General features: G+C 45.4%; 1 protein-coding gene across 4 annotated transcripts; it reads right to left on the bottom strand.

Annotated features, from left to right (window-relative positions):
* Positions 1-377: 377 nt before the first annotated feature.
* Positions 378-15,780, bottom strand: ssbp3b (single stranded DNA binding protein 3b). Of its 4 annotated transcripts, XR_013468648.1 has the most exons (19): positions 15,482-15,780; positions 14,611-14,683; positions 14,410-14,471; positions 14,241-14,325; positions 5,337-5,426; positions 4,376-4,450; positions 4,112-4,174; positions 3,938-4,001; positions 3,507-3,580; positions 3,281-3,345; positions 3,150-3,198; positions 2,900-2,935; positions 2,724-2,778; positions 2,569-2,633; positions 2,304-2,382; positions 2,157-2,185; positions 1,947-2,048; positions 1,032-1,763; positions 378-999 (listed from the first exon to the last, which is right to left on the bottom strand). XR_013468648.1 is itself a non-coding variant. In XM_040185322.2 (18 exons), exons 1-18 carry the CDS (start codon positions 15,535-15,537, stop codon positions 1,734-1,736), a joined length of 1,152 nt encoding a protein of 383 aa, XP_040041256.1. In that variant the 5' UTR covers positions 15,538-15,780; the 3' UTR covers positions 378-1,733. The 4 variants fall into 4 exon arrangements, 2 of the variants coding, with proteins under 2 accessions (XP_040041256.1, XP_040041257.1); XR_013468649.1 differs by lacking the exon at positions 4,376-4,450; XM_040185322.2 differs by having other exon boundaries at positions 378-1,763.
* Between the last annotated feature and the right edge of the window lie 383 nt (positions 15,781-16,163).

Raw genomic sequence — 16,163 nt, 5'->3', positions numbered from 1 at the left:
GGTATTTATTATTAAGGTCTTTGAATGTTGCAGAATGATTGCAGTGGGAACTATAATTTGATTAAAAGGATGAAAAGACGACCTTCATTGCATCAGCGAGGAACAGAATTGTTTAATATTAGCATCTCTGAACTAACAGACTTTGATCTTTGTTTTTCCCGTATGAAATTAAGTTTATTAAGTGAACTACTGTGCCCCCCCCCCCGGACGTCCTCCTGTTGGTCTGGTTGCCACGGCAGCTTCAAATATTATAAATATTAATATAGTTCCTTCTTGAGGATTAAAGTTTACCCGTCATGTTCACATCTTCAGTAGCATGTTGTACAGCACATTATATCGAATGTACAAGGGACAATGAAGAAAACCAACACGTGTAATTAAGTTATTGTAAAATTATATTAACAAGCAATCTTTCCTCAATTTGAAATAAAAAAATAGCAAATAAAGGCAACATAGGACAGATGTATAGAATGCGTAATGTTCACAAAAAAAATCATCACATTTACAAGACTGCTAAGTTTATAATGACGCCTACTAGAATCATTTAGAAAGCTTTGACTAACTGAATAACTGGAGCGATATATGTAGTCAAAGATTGTATCAAAATATAAAAAACAAAAAAATGTGTGAGCGGGCAAGAAGGGGCGGGGCAAGAGGACGACCAATGACACAGAAGGCAAGTGTGAACAACCAATACCTATGTAGGGGTTCAACTGGGCCGCTCGTTCACAGACATCTCATCATAAATCAGCCAACGCAGGAGGCGATGGAGAGCACGGAGGACAGGTAGAGAGAAAGATATACGCCACATCGCAAAGCAGGTGTCCACATAGAGGAGAGCAGCACTAGGTAGTATGTTGTACACAGATTCTCAGCATTCATGCACTCACGTCTTACGCCAAAGTTTCCCTTCGACAGGGCGCAGGACCGCGTTGCCGCCGCCCTACGAGGGGGACTGGGTTTGATGGGACGGGATCGATGGGACATTTTAAAAGCCATCTGAGCACTTGCATACCGTAAGAGGTTTTCACAATAACGGCCGTAAACTTTAAAGTCGTTCTATCTCTCCCCCCCCCCCCCCCCCATCCCCCATACAAACGTCTTTAAATAGAAGAAGGTCGGGCATTGGGTACGTTATTCAGAAAAGGTGGCCACGGAGTAAAAAGGCAAATTCGGAGTCCTCTGTCAAACTGTGACACAGTACGCATGGCGACAAGTAAAAAGACAAGACAATGACGTTCCGAGCGCACAATGCATACGCACACTCTCCAGTGTTTTAAGTGACAAAAAGCGGAGAAATTACCTGCACATCTTGCACCACAAAGCAATAATTAAAAAGTACAAGAGGTAAACTTCAACCATTTTCTCCCCCCCCCCCCTCTCTCTCTTTCTCTCGCTCTCTCTTCGCTCTTGGGTTGAGGGGGCCGAGAGGGTTTTTGGGGGCTCTGCAAAGAACATAAAACGTGTCATGTATGCATTTCAGTAGCTGGTTGTCACACTCGGGGTTGTGATAGGTGGGAGAAATAGGCCTTCATTTTGAGCAAGAAGCAGCAGTCGCCCGCCTTTTGGATTCTTCTCCGATCAGCATTCTGGCGTTTAGCGTGGAACCAAAATGGCGCCCGTCCCTGATTCGGTGCTGATGTGTTTGGCCGTGTCCTATAGTGAGTTCAGATCCTCGGAATGATGGCATATGATGTAGGGCGGGGAGGGGGAAGGGGAGGCGGTCGGGGAGGTCACACGCTCATGGTCATGGTCGGAGAGTACTGTGGAGGCACGGACAGGAGAAGAGACGATTTTAAGAGACAAACAAAACACACCGTGTCACTACCGAGGTCTCCCGGATCGGACAGACGCCGGGCCTCCTCGCCACGCCGCTCCTGAAGTGGGCGGGGCTAACGAGCCCCTGCCTCCGTCAGAGCGCGGTGGCGGTCTCTGCCGGGACTCACGTTCTCGCTCTGAAAAGAGTGGAGGAAGTTTCCACTCAGCTCCCCGTCGTCCCGCGGGGTCCCAGGAGGATTGCTAATGCCGCTTAAATTGTTTGGGGAATTCTGGAAACAAAAGGGGTTCACAACGTTTTTATGTATCTATTACATTACATTTATATTCATGATTAAGCTTTAAATGCAAACAAAACAACTCGTGGTTACAGTATTTACCTTGTTCATTCCATCCAGATCACCAGAGCCTGAGAATGAAAAAGAATGTTTTTATTCTGTGACCACGAAAGACGAAGGAGACAAACTACTTATCAAATTTAATGCACACAGAACGTGTGTGTGTGTCGCGGTAGTTGGCGGCGTTACCTAGTGACCCGTTCATGTGGTGCGGTTCCATCCCAGCCATGGCTCCCAGGGGTCCGTCTGAGCCGGGGCCCATGGGGAACTGGGGGGGGGGGAGAAACAGGACAGCACGGACTCACTAACAACACCTGACCGTGCTCAATTGAGTCACTTGTTAGTCCCTTTTCAGTGAAGTGTAAAGGTATTTTCTAAAAACGTGTGCCACCTTTAAAACATATGCCAACTGTTCTCCTTCCACATCGTAGACAAGAGAGGAAACAGAACTTACGTTGTTTCGGTTGCCGGGTCCAGTGTTGATCATGGTGTACAAATTGTCACCAGAGTTGTTTGAGTCTGTAAAAAGTTGCGATCATACGGGTGATTGGTACTGGAGAGTTTGTGAAAAGGGGAATGGTTGAGAGATTAGTTTAAGGAAGCACTAACCTGCAGGGCTGGGCATGATGGGAGTTCCTGGGGGGCCCCCACCTCCAGATCCACCCTGTAGAGAGTAAAACAAAAGATGGAAATGAAGAAAAGAACAACATTTATATGCAAAAGAATTTAAATGACATGTTCCCTCGACCATCATACAGTATGTGTAAGTTAGGATGTGTTCTCACCCCGTATGCACCAGGAGAGGGTGATGAGTAAGGCATCTGAAAGCAAAAAACACAAACATCACACACCAGTAATGTGTGAGAGCAGCAAACCCCTTCGATAAAATGGCACCACATGATCAACCTAATAGCATTGCGGAAACCGTGACACATAATACTACAATTACATCCCAACTCTGAGAGCCAACGGACTGCAATCCAAACCGGCCATTTTTTCCCGGGTGTATGTGTGCGTTTGTGCATCAGTACTTACAGAGTTGGCATTGTTGGGATTGGGCCATGGGCGACCGGTCCCTGGGCCCCTAGATGGTGAATGAATACATGTCATTTAGTTTTTTTATAAAAGGCATTGAGAATACTTTTACGCGTGAAAAAGAGGCTCACATGTTCACTCCTGGCATACCGGGACCCATAGAGTTATGTGGAGGCCTCATTCCGCCACCGAAGTTCTGAGAGACAAATAAAAGAAAAACATCTAAATTACTTGTTGGATCAAAATTTACAAGAGCTTACAAATGAATCTACAAACCAGTCTGGCACAGACTCACAACTGGGGTCGTACAGGCAGGGGAGGGGGGGATATTGTTCTAGGTTAAGTCCAATAACCTACCTGAGGGCCCGGCCCCATAGGTCCCATGCCACGAGGGCCACTCATTCTCTGCATTGGCCCCAAGTTCGGATGACCTGGACGGGAAAAAGGAGATTGACATCAAGCAATGAGCCAGGAAATAATTCCTCTACTGTCGGGGGCCGTATGTAAATAAGATTAGACGAGTGCTTCATAATATAACAACAAAGAACGATAGAACTACACAATGACAAGAATCAAACAACCGAAAGGGCGCAAATTCTGCATAAAAAATACGGTTTTGGTAAAAAAGGTGACATAATCGGGGGCCAGAACGACCGGCTTCTTAAAAGAGAATTCTAGAATCAATCAATCAAAAGTTTAACCGGAAACTAATAAAGGGAGACGAGAACTGGGGCGATGTGGGATCTACGTTTGTTCTGGACTGAAATGGAAACAGGACTGAGTGGCACCTTGTGGCCGCGTGGGGTCCATGTTGGGCAGCATGGGATGAGAACCGGGTCCTCCGCCTGGTGGCTGCAGGGGAGGAAAAAGAACACGACGACTCAATGAAACTGGTTTTCTGCATCCGTGGTGTGTGAGTGAGTGAGTGAGCGAGTGAGTGAGTGAGTGAGTGAAAGCTCTACCTGGTTGGACATCCTGATTGGGGGACCTCTTGGGCCTCCAGCAAAGCGAGGCGACATGAAAGACTAAAACAGAAACAACAATGCTCCATGAAATTTTAAATAACTAAAATGCCAAACATCTCTCAAAAGGCAAGACTAAATAACTTCTCGGTTTGTATGAATACAGAAAGCAGCGTAGAAGCATTAAGCTGACACAGATGCCCGAGCATGAAGCATCAAATGGCGAGAACAGAAGAGAAAAGAGGGAGCGAAAGAGGGAGTTACCTGGCTGTGAGGTCCCATCATACTGTTAGGGGGAGGGGGCTGAGGGTGAGGAGAGCCCTGGGGACCAGCAGGACCCTGTGGCATCGCGCAAATTAAGGAGAGGGACGAAAGGAGGGAGGATGAGACAAAGAGGGAACGAGGAAGCGAGAAACAGAAGTGACAGAAGAGGGGCAGAGAGAGAATAGCAGGTTTACGGCGGAGCAGTGGACAGTTAGGAGTGCCGGAACCAATGTAAAAATAAATAAAACACAGTACAAAAATAAGATGCCTAATTCCATGTAACAAAACACAGTAAAAGAGCCTGAGCAGAGAAAAGCAAGCAAATGATTTAGCCTTGAGTGACAGAGTGGGTGTACACTCATCACGCCAGTGAAGTCATCAAGAAGACTGCTGCATGCAGCATGTCATCAGTGCTAATTCCCCCTGAATTAACAGTGCCAATTATGCTCCATGCAATTAGCGCCGTAACAAACACAAAACACCGGCGCTGTGTCGCTAAAGCTGCTGATCAGAGCGAGAGCGAGATCGAATTGAGCCCCCTCCCATGGAAATAATTTATTTTCCTGATTTTAATGTGATCACATAACGAGTCTAGTACATAATAAGCCGGTGGATATCCGGGTTTGATCTAGTTGAGGGGGAGCAACATTGCAATCTGATGGCTTCCACACGGTTGCCTTGCCAAGAGTTCATTCTCGTAACATATTGATTTTCAGTAGGTGCAGCACCTTTCGATTCCTCCATTAGGGAAACTGGCCGGGGCCACGCCTGCCTATTGACAGGCAGAGCGTCTGTGATGTTTACTACAAGGAAAATGGCTCATTAGATCATCTGTCCAGCCACAGGGCTCCCATTTCTGACGAGTTTGATTACTTATGCCGAATTTAGGGACCTGTGAGGCGCAGCCGGTTTAAGAAGGATGCTGAACAATAGACGCCGTCAGTGTGGTAAATTCACTGACCTGGAAAAAGCCGGGTGGCATGGGTCCTCCCGGCATGCCTTCACCAGGGGGCATCCCTCCCATCACAGGACTGGGGGCTGCTGCTGCACTCTATATGAAAAGGGAAAAAAAGGAGATATTGTCAGTACAAACACTGAAGTTCAACGTGTGGATGAAACGCTCTTGCTGGGAATCTATTTAATCCCTTCATGACCGAGGTTCTTGGCACAGACGGCCGGCCACAGGATGAGCACGTCTGAGAAACTGAATGTTCTTAAAAAGTCCTTCTCACGCACGCACTCTATCACTGGAAACGCATGTGACAATGGGAGCAGGGAGCGCTGTTCGGGGAAATCCCTACCGCCAATTTCCCAGACTTGCGACGTAGCAGCTTTTCTTTGAAATTGCGGTTGTAAGTGGAAAGATTATAAAACGGTGACGTCCCCCTGAGGAAGTACGGCTTCACGCGGGACGAGCGCCACCATCACAAGACCCCGCTGGTGATCCATTTAAATCCACAACGCCATCGATGCTTTCCCCTTGTCTCTCTAACTAGTTTACCTTTAAGTAGATCACATGACAAAAACAGAGCATAACCCTTGAAAATAATAAGAGACCTCTACACATAACCGTACCCCTTCTTCTGTTCATTTTAGGGAGGTTGACATCCATAAGTATTGAATTCCTGCCATCTGCTGGTCTTTCCCTCACACCCCCTCTATTCCAGCACGGCCATGGCATGTGTTAGCGGGGACAGAAATGTTCCTGAATGTAGTGCATGTGTGGATGGTGGAAATCCACGATTAAATTCCATATTATTTTAGTTGCAACATAATTTGACGCACTGTCAACTGATCCCAAAAGAGAAAGAAATGCATTCAAAATAGATTCTTTAAACTTTGCATCTTTTGTCGGTCGAATGGATGGAAGCGGCGTTAATGGGAAGGGGGGGGGGAAGCACCCATTTGATCCGGAGAAGGAGCAGTGGGATCCACTGAGTCAGTGCTCCAAAGTGCTACTACACAGCAGGGGAGGGGGGGGGGGGGGGGGCTCACTGGGCCGATATCCTGCTCAAACCGCGGCCCTAATTCGCTAATGTGCCATTTGTTTCGGTCACACGCTGATAATTGACTGAGTTTCTTTTCCCTGTAGCGGAGGCAATCTGAGACGGGCTAATGTCTTCAGGCCGGGGGGGGGGGGGGGGAGGGATTTGGCTTCCACAGAAGCACTTGAGAACGAGATACGCCCCTTCAGGCCACTTTCCTCATGTGGAACTCACTGTTGTTATGATATAGGTAAACAAGCAGTGGTTATTCGAGCAATGGACATACCAACACACACACGCTGCAGACATCAGGACATCACTGGTCAATAGCAAACACACTCCCTGGAATTGACTGCAACTGCTCCTTCCCTAATTATATCTGTTCGGGCGACCGCTGCAGGGTCACTGTGAAATACCTCAGCAGGGAGAGAAGTGAGGCCACAGAGCGCTTGCATCCCGTCCGGCCTCCACCACCGGGACACAGGCTGCAAATTCAGATTCACCGATAGCAGTGTTAATTTCGTCGACGAAAACTATGCCGAAAATTTTCCGTTAACGAACCTTTTTTCCATGACTAAGACGAGACTAAGACGTGACGAAAACGATCATAAAAAATAAAAACTATTAAATCTATTCTAACTTTCGTTAACGAGACGAGACAAACATGTTTGTGGTTGACGAAGTCACAATACTTTATCCCCCCTAAATTCGCAAACAAACAGACAAAGATAACAAAGGTCCCTGGTCCTCATGAAGTTGTTACACCTTTGCCAATTTGTTAAATTGCCTGGCAAATAAATGCTTTGCTATTTGTTAAAATCCAAATCCTTTCATGTGATGATTTTTCACATGTCATTTATATCAGCTCACACAAACACTTGTTCAAACCATTTGTTCTTGGCCTGGCTCCTCCGTCAAATTTTCCAACCCATTCTGGCCCGCGAGTTAAAACGTTTGCCGACCGCTGCTATAGACCTGTCCTAGGAGGGACATCTAATGGACAACCAAGTACTGCAAGCTGGACTATTATGCAGTTGTAGACACAACACAGGGGGTCCCTGGGCCTGAGAAGGGAAGAAACAGAGTTTAATATGGCTATTAAATGTGACTAAAACTAGACTAAAACAAATTACATTTTAGTCTAGTTTGTCGACTAAAAGTAAAAAGGATTAAAATGAATAAATGTGACTAAAACTAATATGCATTTTTCATCTAAAGTCCAAGACTAAATCAAAAATAGCTGCCAAAATTAACACTGACCGATAGAGCTGGGCAGGAGAAGGCGATTTCAGTGAGTCATTTGCCCTCCTCATGACCCGTTACTCTCAACAACCCGGCGCAAATTTAGTTGGTCTCAGAATTTAGTCAATTTTGTGTATGAAAACATTTGAATTAAGATTTAAAAAGATACAAAAGGTCTAAACAAGAACTTAAAGCCCTACAATTGAAATGATGTCAGGCACCCACTCACATATGGAGAAAAGCACAAAGCCTCCCACTTAGGTGTAAGCAGCATGTATATGTTTGGTGACCTTACTGGTTTGTGATGCTTTTCACCATTGACGCAATAAATAGTGTGACCTCAGAGATAACCGTTTGTACTTTTTAAAAGTCTTACAATTAGCAGTTAACACAGTTAACAGTCAACGCCAGACCGTTATTGTAACTGATACAAATAAATGCAACGGTGTTTCACACCAAAGATACAAACGCAAGAATACATCAAATAAATGTGCATACATACACATTGTCATGAAGAAAATCACATGACTACCGATCACATGACTACAATGGTCTGTGAAGAAGCAGGCAAAGTCACCATTGCTTTTGAAGACTACTGGTTTGACGCCTGAGTTTGACATATTAGCAGTTTTACCTCCTCAGAGTTTTTCTCCTCAACGGACTGTGGAAGTAAACATGTAATGGAATGATCTACAGAACATTATTGGTACATGCAGTGGGGAAAACAAGTACTGCCGATTTGTTTTGCAGCTTTTCCCATTTACAAAGCATGTAGGAGTCTGTCATTTTTAACGTAGGTACTTTTCAACTGTGAAGGACGGAATCTAAAACAAAAATCCGGAAAATCACGTTGTAGGATTTAAAAAATATATTAAAAAATATGTAACGCAATAAACTGTAAAATATACAAGTGTTTAATTACCTACCAACCAGTAAGACCTGTTTGTTTCTCTTTAGGAAGCCTCCTGCTCTCCACTCGTTACCTGTATAACTGCACCTGTTTGAACTCGTTACCTGTACAAAAAACACCTGTCCACACTCTCAATCAAAGACACTCCAACCTCTCCACAATGACCAGAGAGCCGTGTAAGGACATCAGGGAGAAAGTTGTAGACCTGCACAAGGCTGGGATGGGCTACAGGACAACGGGCAAGCAGCTTGGTGAGAAGGCAACAACTGTTGGCGCAATTATTAGAAAATGGAAGAAGTTCAAGATGGCGGTCAATCTCCCTCGGTCAGGGGCTCCGTGCAAGATGTCACCTCATGGGGCATCAATGATCATAAGGAAAATGAGGGATCAGCCCAGAACTACACGGGAGGACTTGGTCAATGACCTGAGCTTCGATCACAGTCTCAAAGAAAACCATTAGTAACACACCACGCCGTCATAGATTAAAATCCTGCAGCGCACACACGGTCCCCCTGCTCAAGCCAGTGCATGTCCACGCACGTCTGAAGTTTGCCAAATGACCATCTGGATGATCCAGAGGAGTGTCATCTGATGAGACGAAAATAGAGCTTTTTGGTCTAAACTCCACTCGCCGTGTTTGGAGGAAGAAGGATGAGTAAGACCCCAAGTACACCATCCCAACCGTGAAGCATGGAGGTGGAAACAGCATTCTTTGGGGATGCTTTTCTGCAAAGGGGGCAGGCCGACTGGACCGTATTGAGGGGAGGATGGACGAGGGCATGTATCGACATCTTGACAACCTCCTTCCCTCAGTAAGCGCATTGAAGATGGGTCCCTACCCTGAAACACACAGCCAGGGCAACTAAGGAGTGGCTCCGTAAGAAGCATATCAAGGTCCTGGAGTGGCCTAGCCCGTCTCCAGACCTGAACCCAATAGAAAATCTTTGGATGGAGCTGAAAGTCTGTGTTGCTGCCAGCAGCAGCCCTGAAACCTGAAGGATCTGGAGACTGTCTGTATGGAAGAGTGGGCCAAAATCCCTGCTGCAGTTTGTGAAAACCTGGTCAAGAACTACAGGAAACAAAGTCTGTAATTGCAAACAAAAGGTTTCTCTACCAACTATTAAGTTTGGCTTTTCTGATGTATCAAATACTTATGCAATAAATGATTTAATGGATTTGTTTTAGATTCTGTTACTCACAGTTGAAGAGTACCTATGATAAAAATTACACTGTAATGCTTTAAGTGGGGAAACCTGCAAAATCGGCAGTGTGTCAAATACTTGTTCTCCCCACTGTATATATTTACAGCGTCTCAGATATCGGCTAGATCCTCTCAAAGTTATTTTAAAGTATTTCCACCCTTCACCAAACTGACATTAAATACATTTATTTTGCCAGTTAATCTTACGTCAAACTCGGCCTGTTTTTTTTGGTGTACATACTCAGGAACTGTAAAATATGGAAAATATAACCAAATTATCTGCATACATAAAATATGACCCGTTTTGCAAGACAAACGAGAATGAAGTTAAGATCCCGTCCCGCCTGAAACTATAACTGACTTGGAAGGATTCCCCTGGCAGTCACTCCATGTGAGCTACGTGGCCCGACAGGTCTACGAACACAAAAGGGCTCGAGGTAAATATTAACATCACTTTTACGAGGACATTTCTTTTTTCATGACTCATTAAATCAAAAAGCAGAAAAGACATCTCTCAAGCTTAATTGTCACTGCTATAACGGCTAGTTATTTTTTATTACCGTTGTCGGAAAGACGCTTGAATGCTTTTTGTCAAATTAAAGTACGCTTTGGGAGGATAACCAATCAGAACGCAACAAAACACGTTAGGAGGGATACTAGCTAGGGCTCTTTTATACGATTACATACTGGTTTATTGTTTCTGACGGGTTCTAAAAGCACTGAGATGATTCAGTCAGAAGCAATGCAATATAACCAGGAGTAAGTACTAGGAATCCAACAACGACCTGTTGTGAGTCCGTGGGAGCGGAGCAGTGACTAAATTCACCAAGAACATTCTTATTTAAAGAATTGTGTCTTTTTCCACATGTAGTTAAGAGAAGATCCTGATAAAGATCAAAACTATTCAGGTGGCATCTAAGCCCTGAAGAAATCTGATATGAGTAGGAAGGATGACTTTTAAGAAGCATGGGAGTATCTTGAGGAGAGCATCGTGAAAAGACAAAGAGGAAATGGAAATACTTTGGGCTATTTCATGTTCCAACTTCATTTCCTATCCCCGTTGACATTAAGTTGCGTTATTATTTTCAATTAATGCAATAATTGCAGCTCCTCTCCAAAAGACATCCATCCTAGAGCTCTGATTGCCTTTGAACAGACAATAAATTGCCAGAGATCAGTAGTATAATTCTTCATCTAAAGAAGGGGAGGTGTGTTGTGTATGACTAAAGAAAACACATTCATGATGCGATTGGAGGAGGGAGTTCATCATAGATAAAGGTTTGATCTACAGTGACCAGTTTCACAGCAATGCCTTGTTCCTCTCCCCTCAAGTAGCCCATTCCTGGAATCAGGCCTGCAAAGAAATGACGCAGAATAACTCTGTATTTAAAGGTAAAACCTCATAAAACAATGTCAACGATCGACGCAGCTCTGTGGGAGCCAGAAACTGAAAAGCAACATGCGATGTTATGTTTAACCCTTATCATGTCTAACAAAAGCCCACAGCTGTGCTTGCTTGACTGTCCCAAATAGCCCGACGCCGCTTTCCTCTCGAAAGGAGCCCCGTCTGTTCAGTCTATCTGGAGCAGGAAAGGGGCAGATGTCTCAGCCCTGCCCCGGGCTACGAGGCTCTTGTCTGGGGCCTTCCATACAACTTCCCAGGGGACCTCTTTTAGAACAGACTACACCCCCACCCTCCGCCCCATACTAACATGATTCAGCGTGTATATGTGTGTAGATAAAAGCGCACAAGAGCAATCCCAGCCTAACAAATATCCCCTTGAATTCTTGAACCACTGAAGGAGGTTACAAAAGGCCAATGCGACGGCGGCTGTGCCTGTGTGCTCCTTACAAAAACAAAAGAGGGTAATACGGAAGGGGGGGGGGGGGGTGGGGGGGTGAGGATGACCACAAGGTTGACAGAACAAAAAAAAAGAAAAAAGCACACAATGGTGATTTTGGTCACTGCACAGACCACCCAAATGTCACCTTTTGACCTTGCGTGCTCTTAACAGCGTCACTTCTTCCACTGGAGCCGGCGCTCCAAAGAAACCAGCCCTTATGTTTAGCTTGTAAATGTTTAACCATCAATCAACATTGTAAAACACCCCATGAATCCTGACTGGATGCTCTTCCTCTGGCTACTTCCTCCCACTTCTCATCTCCCTCCCTGATCCTCCCTCGTCCTCCACCTCTTGTTGTTGTTGTTGTTGACTCCCTCAGCTCCTTCGAGAAGGTGGATGCTGGGTATATGCCACAGTGCCACTCCCCTTCCCACCCTACCCCCTCCAATCTGCCCCTCAGCCGCATGACAGCCATCAATCAGCCGCGGACGCCATGGCGACGGGGCCCCCTGGGGAGCGTCAGTCAGGCCCAGTGTGAATACGCAAGGGTTTTTACGAGCCCTGCTGGCTAACAGCACGGCCATCACCTCCCCCACACCTAGACAAAGGCACAGGGTCCAAGAACCAGTACTGTCCACACAAACACACACACACATACACACACACACACACGATTGACTCCCAACATCCACAAATGAACACATGAAGAAATGAAAATTGGATCAAATGGCAACCACAAGATGTCGGGGACAGTCAACCGCACACAAACTCCAGAGGCTCTCTGCCACAGCAGCTCGCCGCCGACTGACGATCCACTATTCCGTCATTTGCTTAATGTTTTCCATGTTATGAAAATTGCCTCTGTGGAATCACCAGCTGCAACCTGACATTTTACTGTGTGCTGTTGAATTTTTCAGAACCCGTCTGCAGTTGTTCTGTGACATTTTACATCCCTGCGATGAGAGACCATAAGACCTGGGAAGATATAGCAATCAATTATAAGAAAGTAGGCTTGTTAACAAATAATGTTGGTTTCAAAACAAAATGCAACCCCCTCCACCTGCATGTGTTAGAATAATAAGGAATGTGTTTATTGAAAAGGGCAGAGCGACTCTGTAGGCTCTCTCCTGCTCCCAGGTCACCTGCCAGATCAGGAGGCCCGTTGCCCTGACAACCCTATCTGCCAGAGCAGGACCAACATCTCCGTTTTAACCCCTTCCTGTCTTGATACATTGTCAACCGTCCCTACGAACTGAGCTGTGCGTCAGTCATTCTGAGAGGACTGCTCAACTTCTAATGGCCATTTCCTTGGCCATGCTGACACAGCGAAAGCCCCCTTTTTTAATCTAATTTATGAAGATTACCTGATAAAACACAACATGGGAACAGCAGCAGCGCCTAGCCAGCAGTTTGCGCTCTTTGGTCCTAAAGAGGCTTTTTCTAATGCTGCCTCAAAGCTGAGAACACTGCGCTGTTTTCTCTAAAAGGTTATGACTATAAAGAGGCAAAACACCTATACATCACATATCAACGTAGCAAACAAGCCGTGTCAGGTTTCCCACTCATTTTCAGTGAGGATCCAGCTTGTGTCACGGACAGGTAGAGGGCCGTGTGGCTCATAAATGATTGGGTTCCAAGTCAGCGTTTACTAACTCAACAATACTCAAAGAGCTTTTGAAGCCATTGCTACATGCTAACCAATATAACATTTTTTGAACCGTTTAAAAACAAGTTGGTAAGACAGCAACATTATGTAATGTCACCCCACCTGGACGTGGCTTTTGTTTACAGTGTTTTCACCAAACCAACAAGAGCCTCTTCTTAAATAAACTACCGCCTGAACGTTAATATGATCCATATTACGTAACTTAGCCCTTTCAGACGTCAATTTCTTTCCGTTTTGGGAGCCCCTATTTATTCTCAGATAAAAACTTTCCAGGACATTTTCCTCTTAGCATCATTTGTTTTTTGTTTTTGTCAATGACTGGAAAATGTGACAACTGTTTTTTTTTTTGGGGGGGGGGGTTCATGGTGGAAGGGAACCATGTGTGTTTACAAAGCTTTTAGAAGTTGTGCGGAACACACAGACATGTCTTTCTGGTCTTCACAGCTGAGGCAGGGAGCTTTGAGCGTGGCACAGATAAGGGGGGGGGGGGGGGGGGGGCGCTCGACAGGTCCTCCTCAGGACATGCTGACATAAGCAGCATTCTCCCGCAAGCCTATGAAGCAAGCTCCCTGTTGGACGCATCATTCGACCCACCAATGGGGCAAGATGGCGATCGTAAATTAAGAAGAAAAAAAAGACACGCTATCCTAAATTGCATTAGGTAGTTCAATACAGCTCCAAATGTGCAGTGGGCAACATAGAAATGAGGCACACCTCCAAGACTAAAATCAGACAGACATTTGCGTAAATCGTGATCATTATTCGAGCTAAAAGGAACCGCAATAACCTGAAGCTGCATCGGTCTTGAAGGGGAATGTGGGAGATTCGGTCAGGCCTGGAGTGTTCACAAACAGAGATTGCGAGCACTTTGCTATGATAGCTCCCACGGGGGAAAAAATCTGACTCATTGCAGAAATCCCAGGTCAGTGGCACCTTATTTACACTCCATGTGAGCGTCGAGAGACGATTTGTTGTCTTCTTCATCAGTGCAACAGTCTCCATGCAAGAACTACTCACGTAATCATGGAAGGCTTTCGCTTCGCTGGAGTGGTCACATGTCTCTCTCCTCTCTGGTGCAGCACAATACAAGTCCCAGAATACACTGTGGACAAGACAGGTCATGAAGCAAACAACAACAGAAAAACCTGGACGTGCTAAACAGGGAGACAGAACATTTTTCACTTACCACCACCAAGAATGTAGGAATCCAGGGGGTTCTCCGAGCGTTATGTTCTTCTCCCATCGGATCTAGTAAAAGGGGGCGTTCAATAATTACCCACGGGTGTGATTTTTGAAATGGACTGCAAAACATTTAAGATAGATGTGTTTAAATATAGAGAAGGGGCATTACAGGGTGGTTGTACTTTCCCCTAAAATGTGCACATACCTCTGATAAAAAGGTCTGTGCAGACTTCTGTGCTCCGATGTGCAACAAATACTCGTAGACGTACAAAGCCAACCTGTGTGTGGGAGGGGGGGGGGGGAGACAAAAAAACAAAAACAAACTATTGTTAGGTTTCACATTTTACGAAGAGCCACCAAATGGTTAAAAATAAACGTCAACCAGCAGATTAAATCTTCTTCAACGGCCACAGTGAGTGACTGGAGTCGGGCACAGGGCCGCTGAACAATGGCTGCCAAACAGCCAAGAAATGCAACGAGGGACCGTGTGACCAAAGGCGAAACGTGGGGAGGACTCACTACGAAGAGGAGGTAAAAAGAAAGTGATAAAAAAAAAACACGCTGAGTCATTTAAACATCGTGTTGTGAAACGTAAAAAAAATAAAAAATAAAATAAAGACAGTCTGCAGGGTATTAGCTCGGGTACAGTACCCTGGTGGCACTGATGGGGCTGAGGGAAATACAAAAAAGGGAGCCTGTGAACAGTGAAAACAATGTACCGCGTAGAAGGGCCATGTTATTGTTTTTATCCTCCATTACGAGCCGCGCGACCGAAGAACCGCGAAAATAATAGCGTGTAAAACCGCCGTTTAAAACGCCACAGAAGTCCACTCGGAATCGTTCGGTTGAGGTGTGAAAAGGGAGCCAGCGGGGAGATGTGAAACACGGCTCATTTGAGGGGGGGGGGGGTGTTGGGGGGGAGAATGGCGAGCCGACGAGGCGGTTCATTCAATCCGCTGGTCCGGAGGAGGAAATCCTCCCTCGGTAAACCCGTCCAGCGAACAACAGAGAGCGAGTAGGGAGCAACTTACGAGGCACGGAAGAAAATACAGAATATTAAACGTTTCTCGGCTTACTTCTCTCGCGCTTGGCCGTCCGACGGCACCGGGGTGCCTTTGCCTTTGGGGAACATTGTCTCGTGTGGGAGGACGACCGCCTTCACTTCCTTTTTTTCTTTTTTTTCCGTTATTTCATCTGTCAGATCATCGCGGCCGCGACCCTCTCTCACGCACTCCAACCGCACTCCTCCTCAACCCGACGACTCAACCGAGCCTGGTCCGTGTGACGGGGGCGGGGGGAGAGGCGGGGCCAGGTCTGAGTGACGCAGCCAACAGCCAATGAGAGCTCCGGCACCTGTTAAGGTCTGCCTTGAGACGTGCTTTCAATTTGCTACCAGCTTTTACAGTTTGTGATATTGAGATCGTTGAAGATTGAAGAGTATTGAATGGTTTTTTGTTGATTATTTTCCATTCGTGTTTGATGTACTATTATGATAATTAGAAAAATGATATTATATAATAAAAAAAATACATGTATAGGGGAGTATATAATTTAATAAATATGTGTAATTTAAAATTGTTGTATAAATATGAACTCCAAATTCTCGAAAACTGAAACGCTTCTGTTTTTTAACAAGCTGATTTGAGATTAAAGGCAGAGTCCACATTTTGTTTAACCCTCCATAGTATAACAACAGGCTGTGTATTCATATTTTTGTATAGACTTTAAAGTGTATTGCCAGCGAATAATTTGGATTGC

The sequence above is a fragment of the Gasterosteus aculeatus genome, chromosome 8 (genome assembly GCF_964276395.1).
Source record: "Gasterosteus aculeatus chromosome 8, fGasAcu3.hap1.1, whole genome shotgun sequence".
In the NCBI taxonomy this organism is placed as follows: Eukaryota; Metazoa; Chordata; class Actinopteri; order Perciformes; family Gasterosteidae; genus Gasterosteus; species Gasterosteus aculeatus.
Note: the sequence above shows the minus strand (reverse complement) of the source record. Positions and strands in the feature narration are given on the sequence as shown.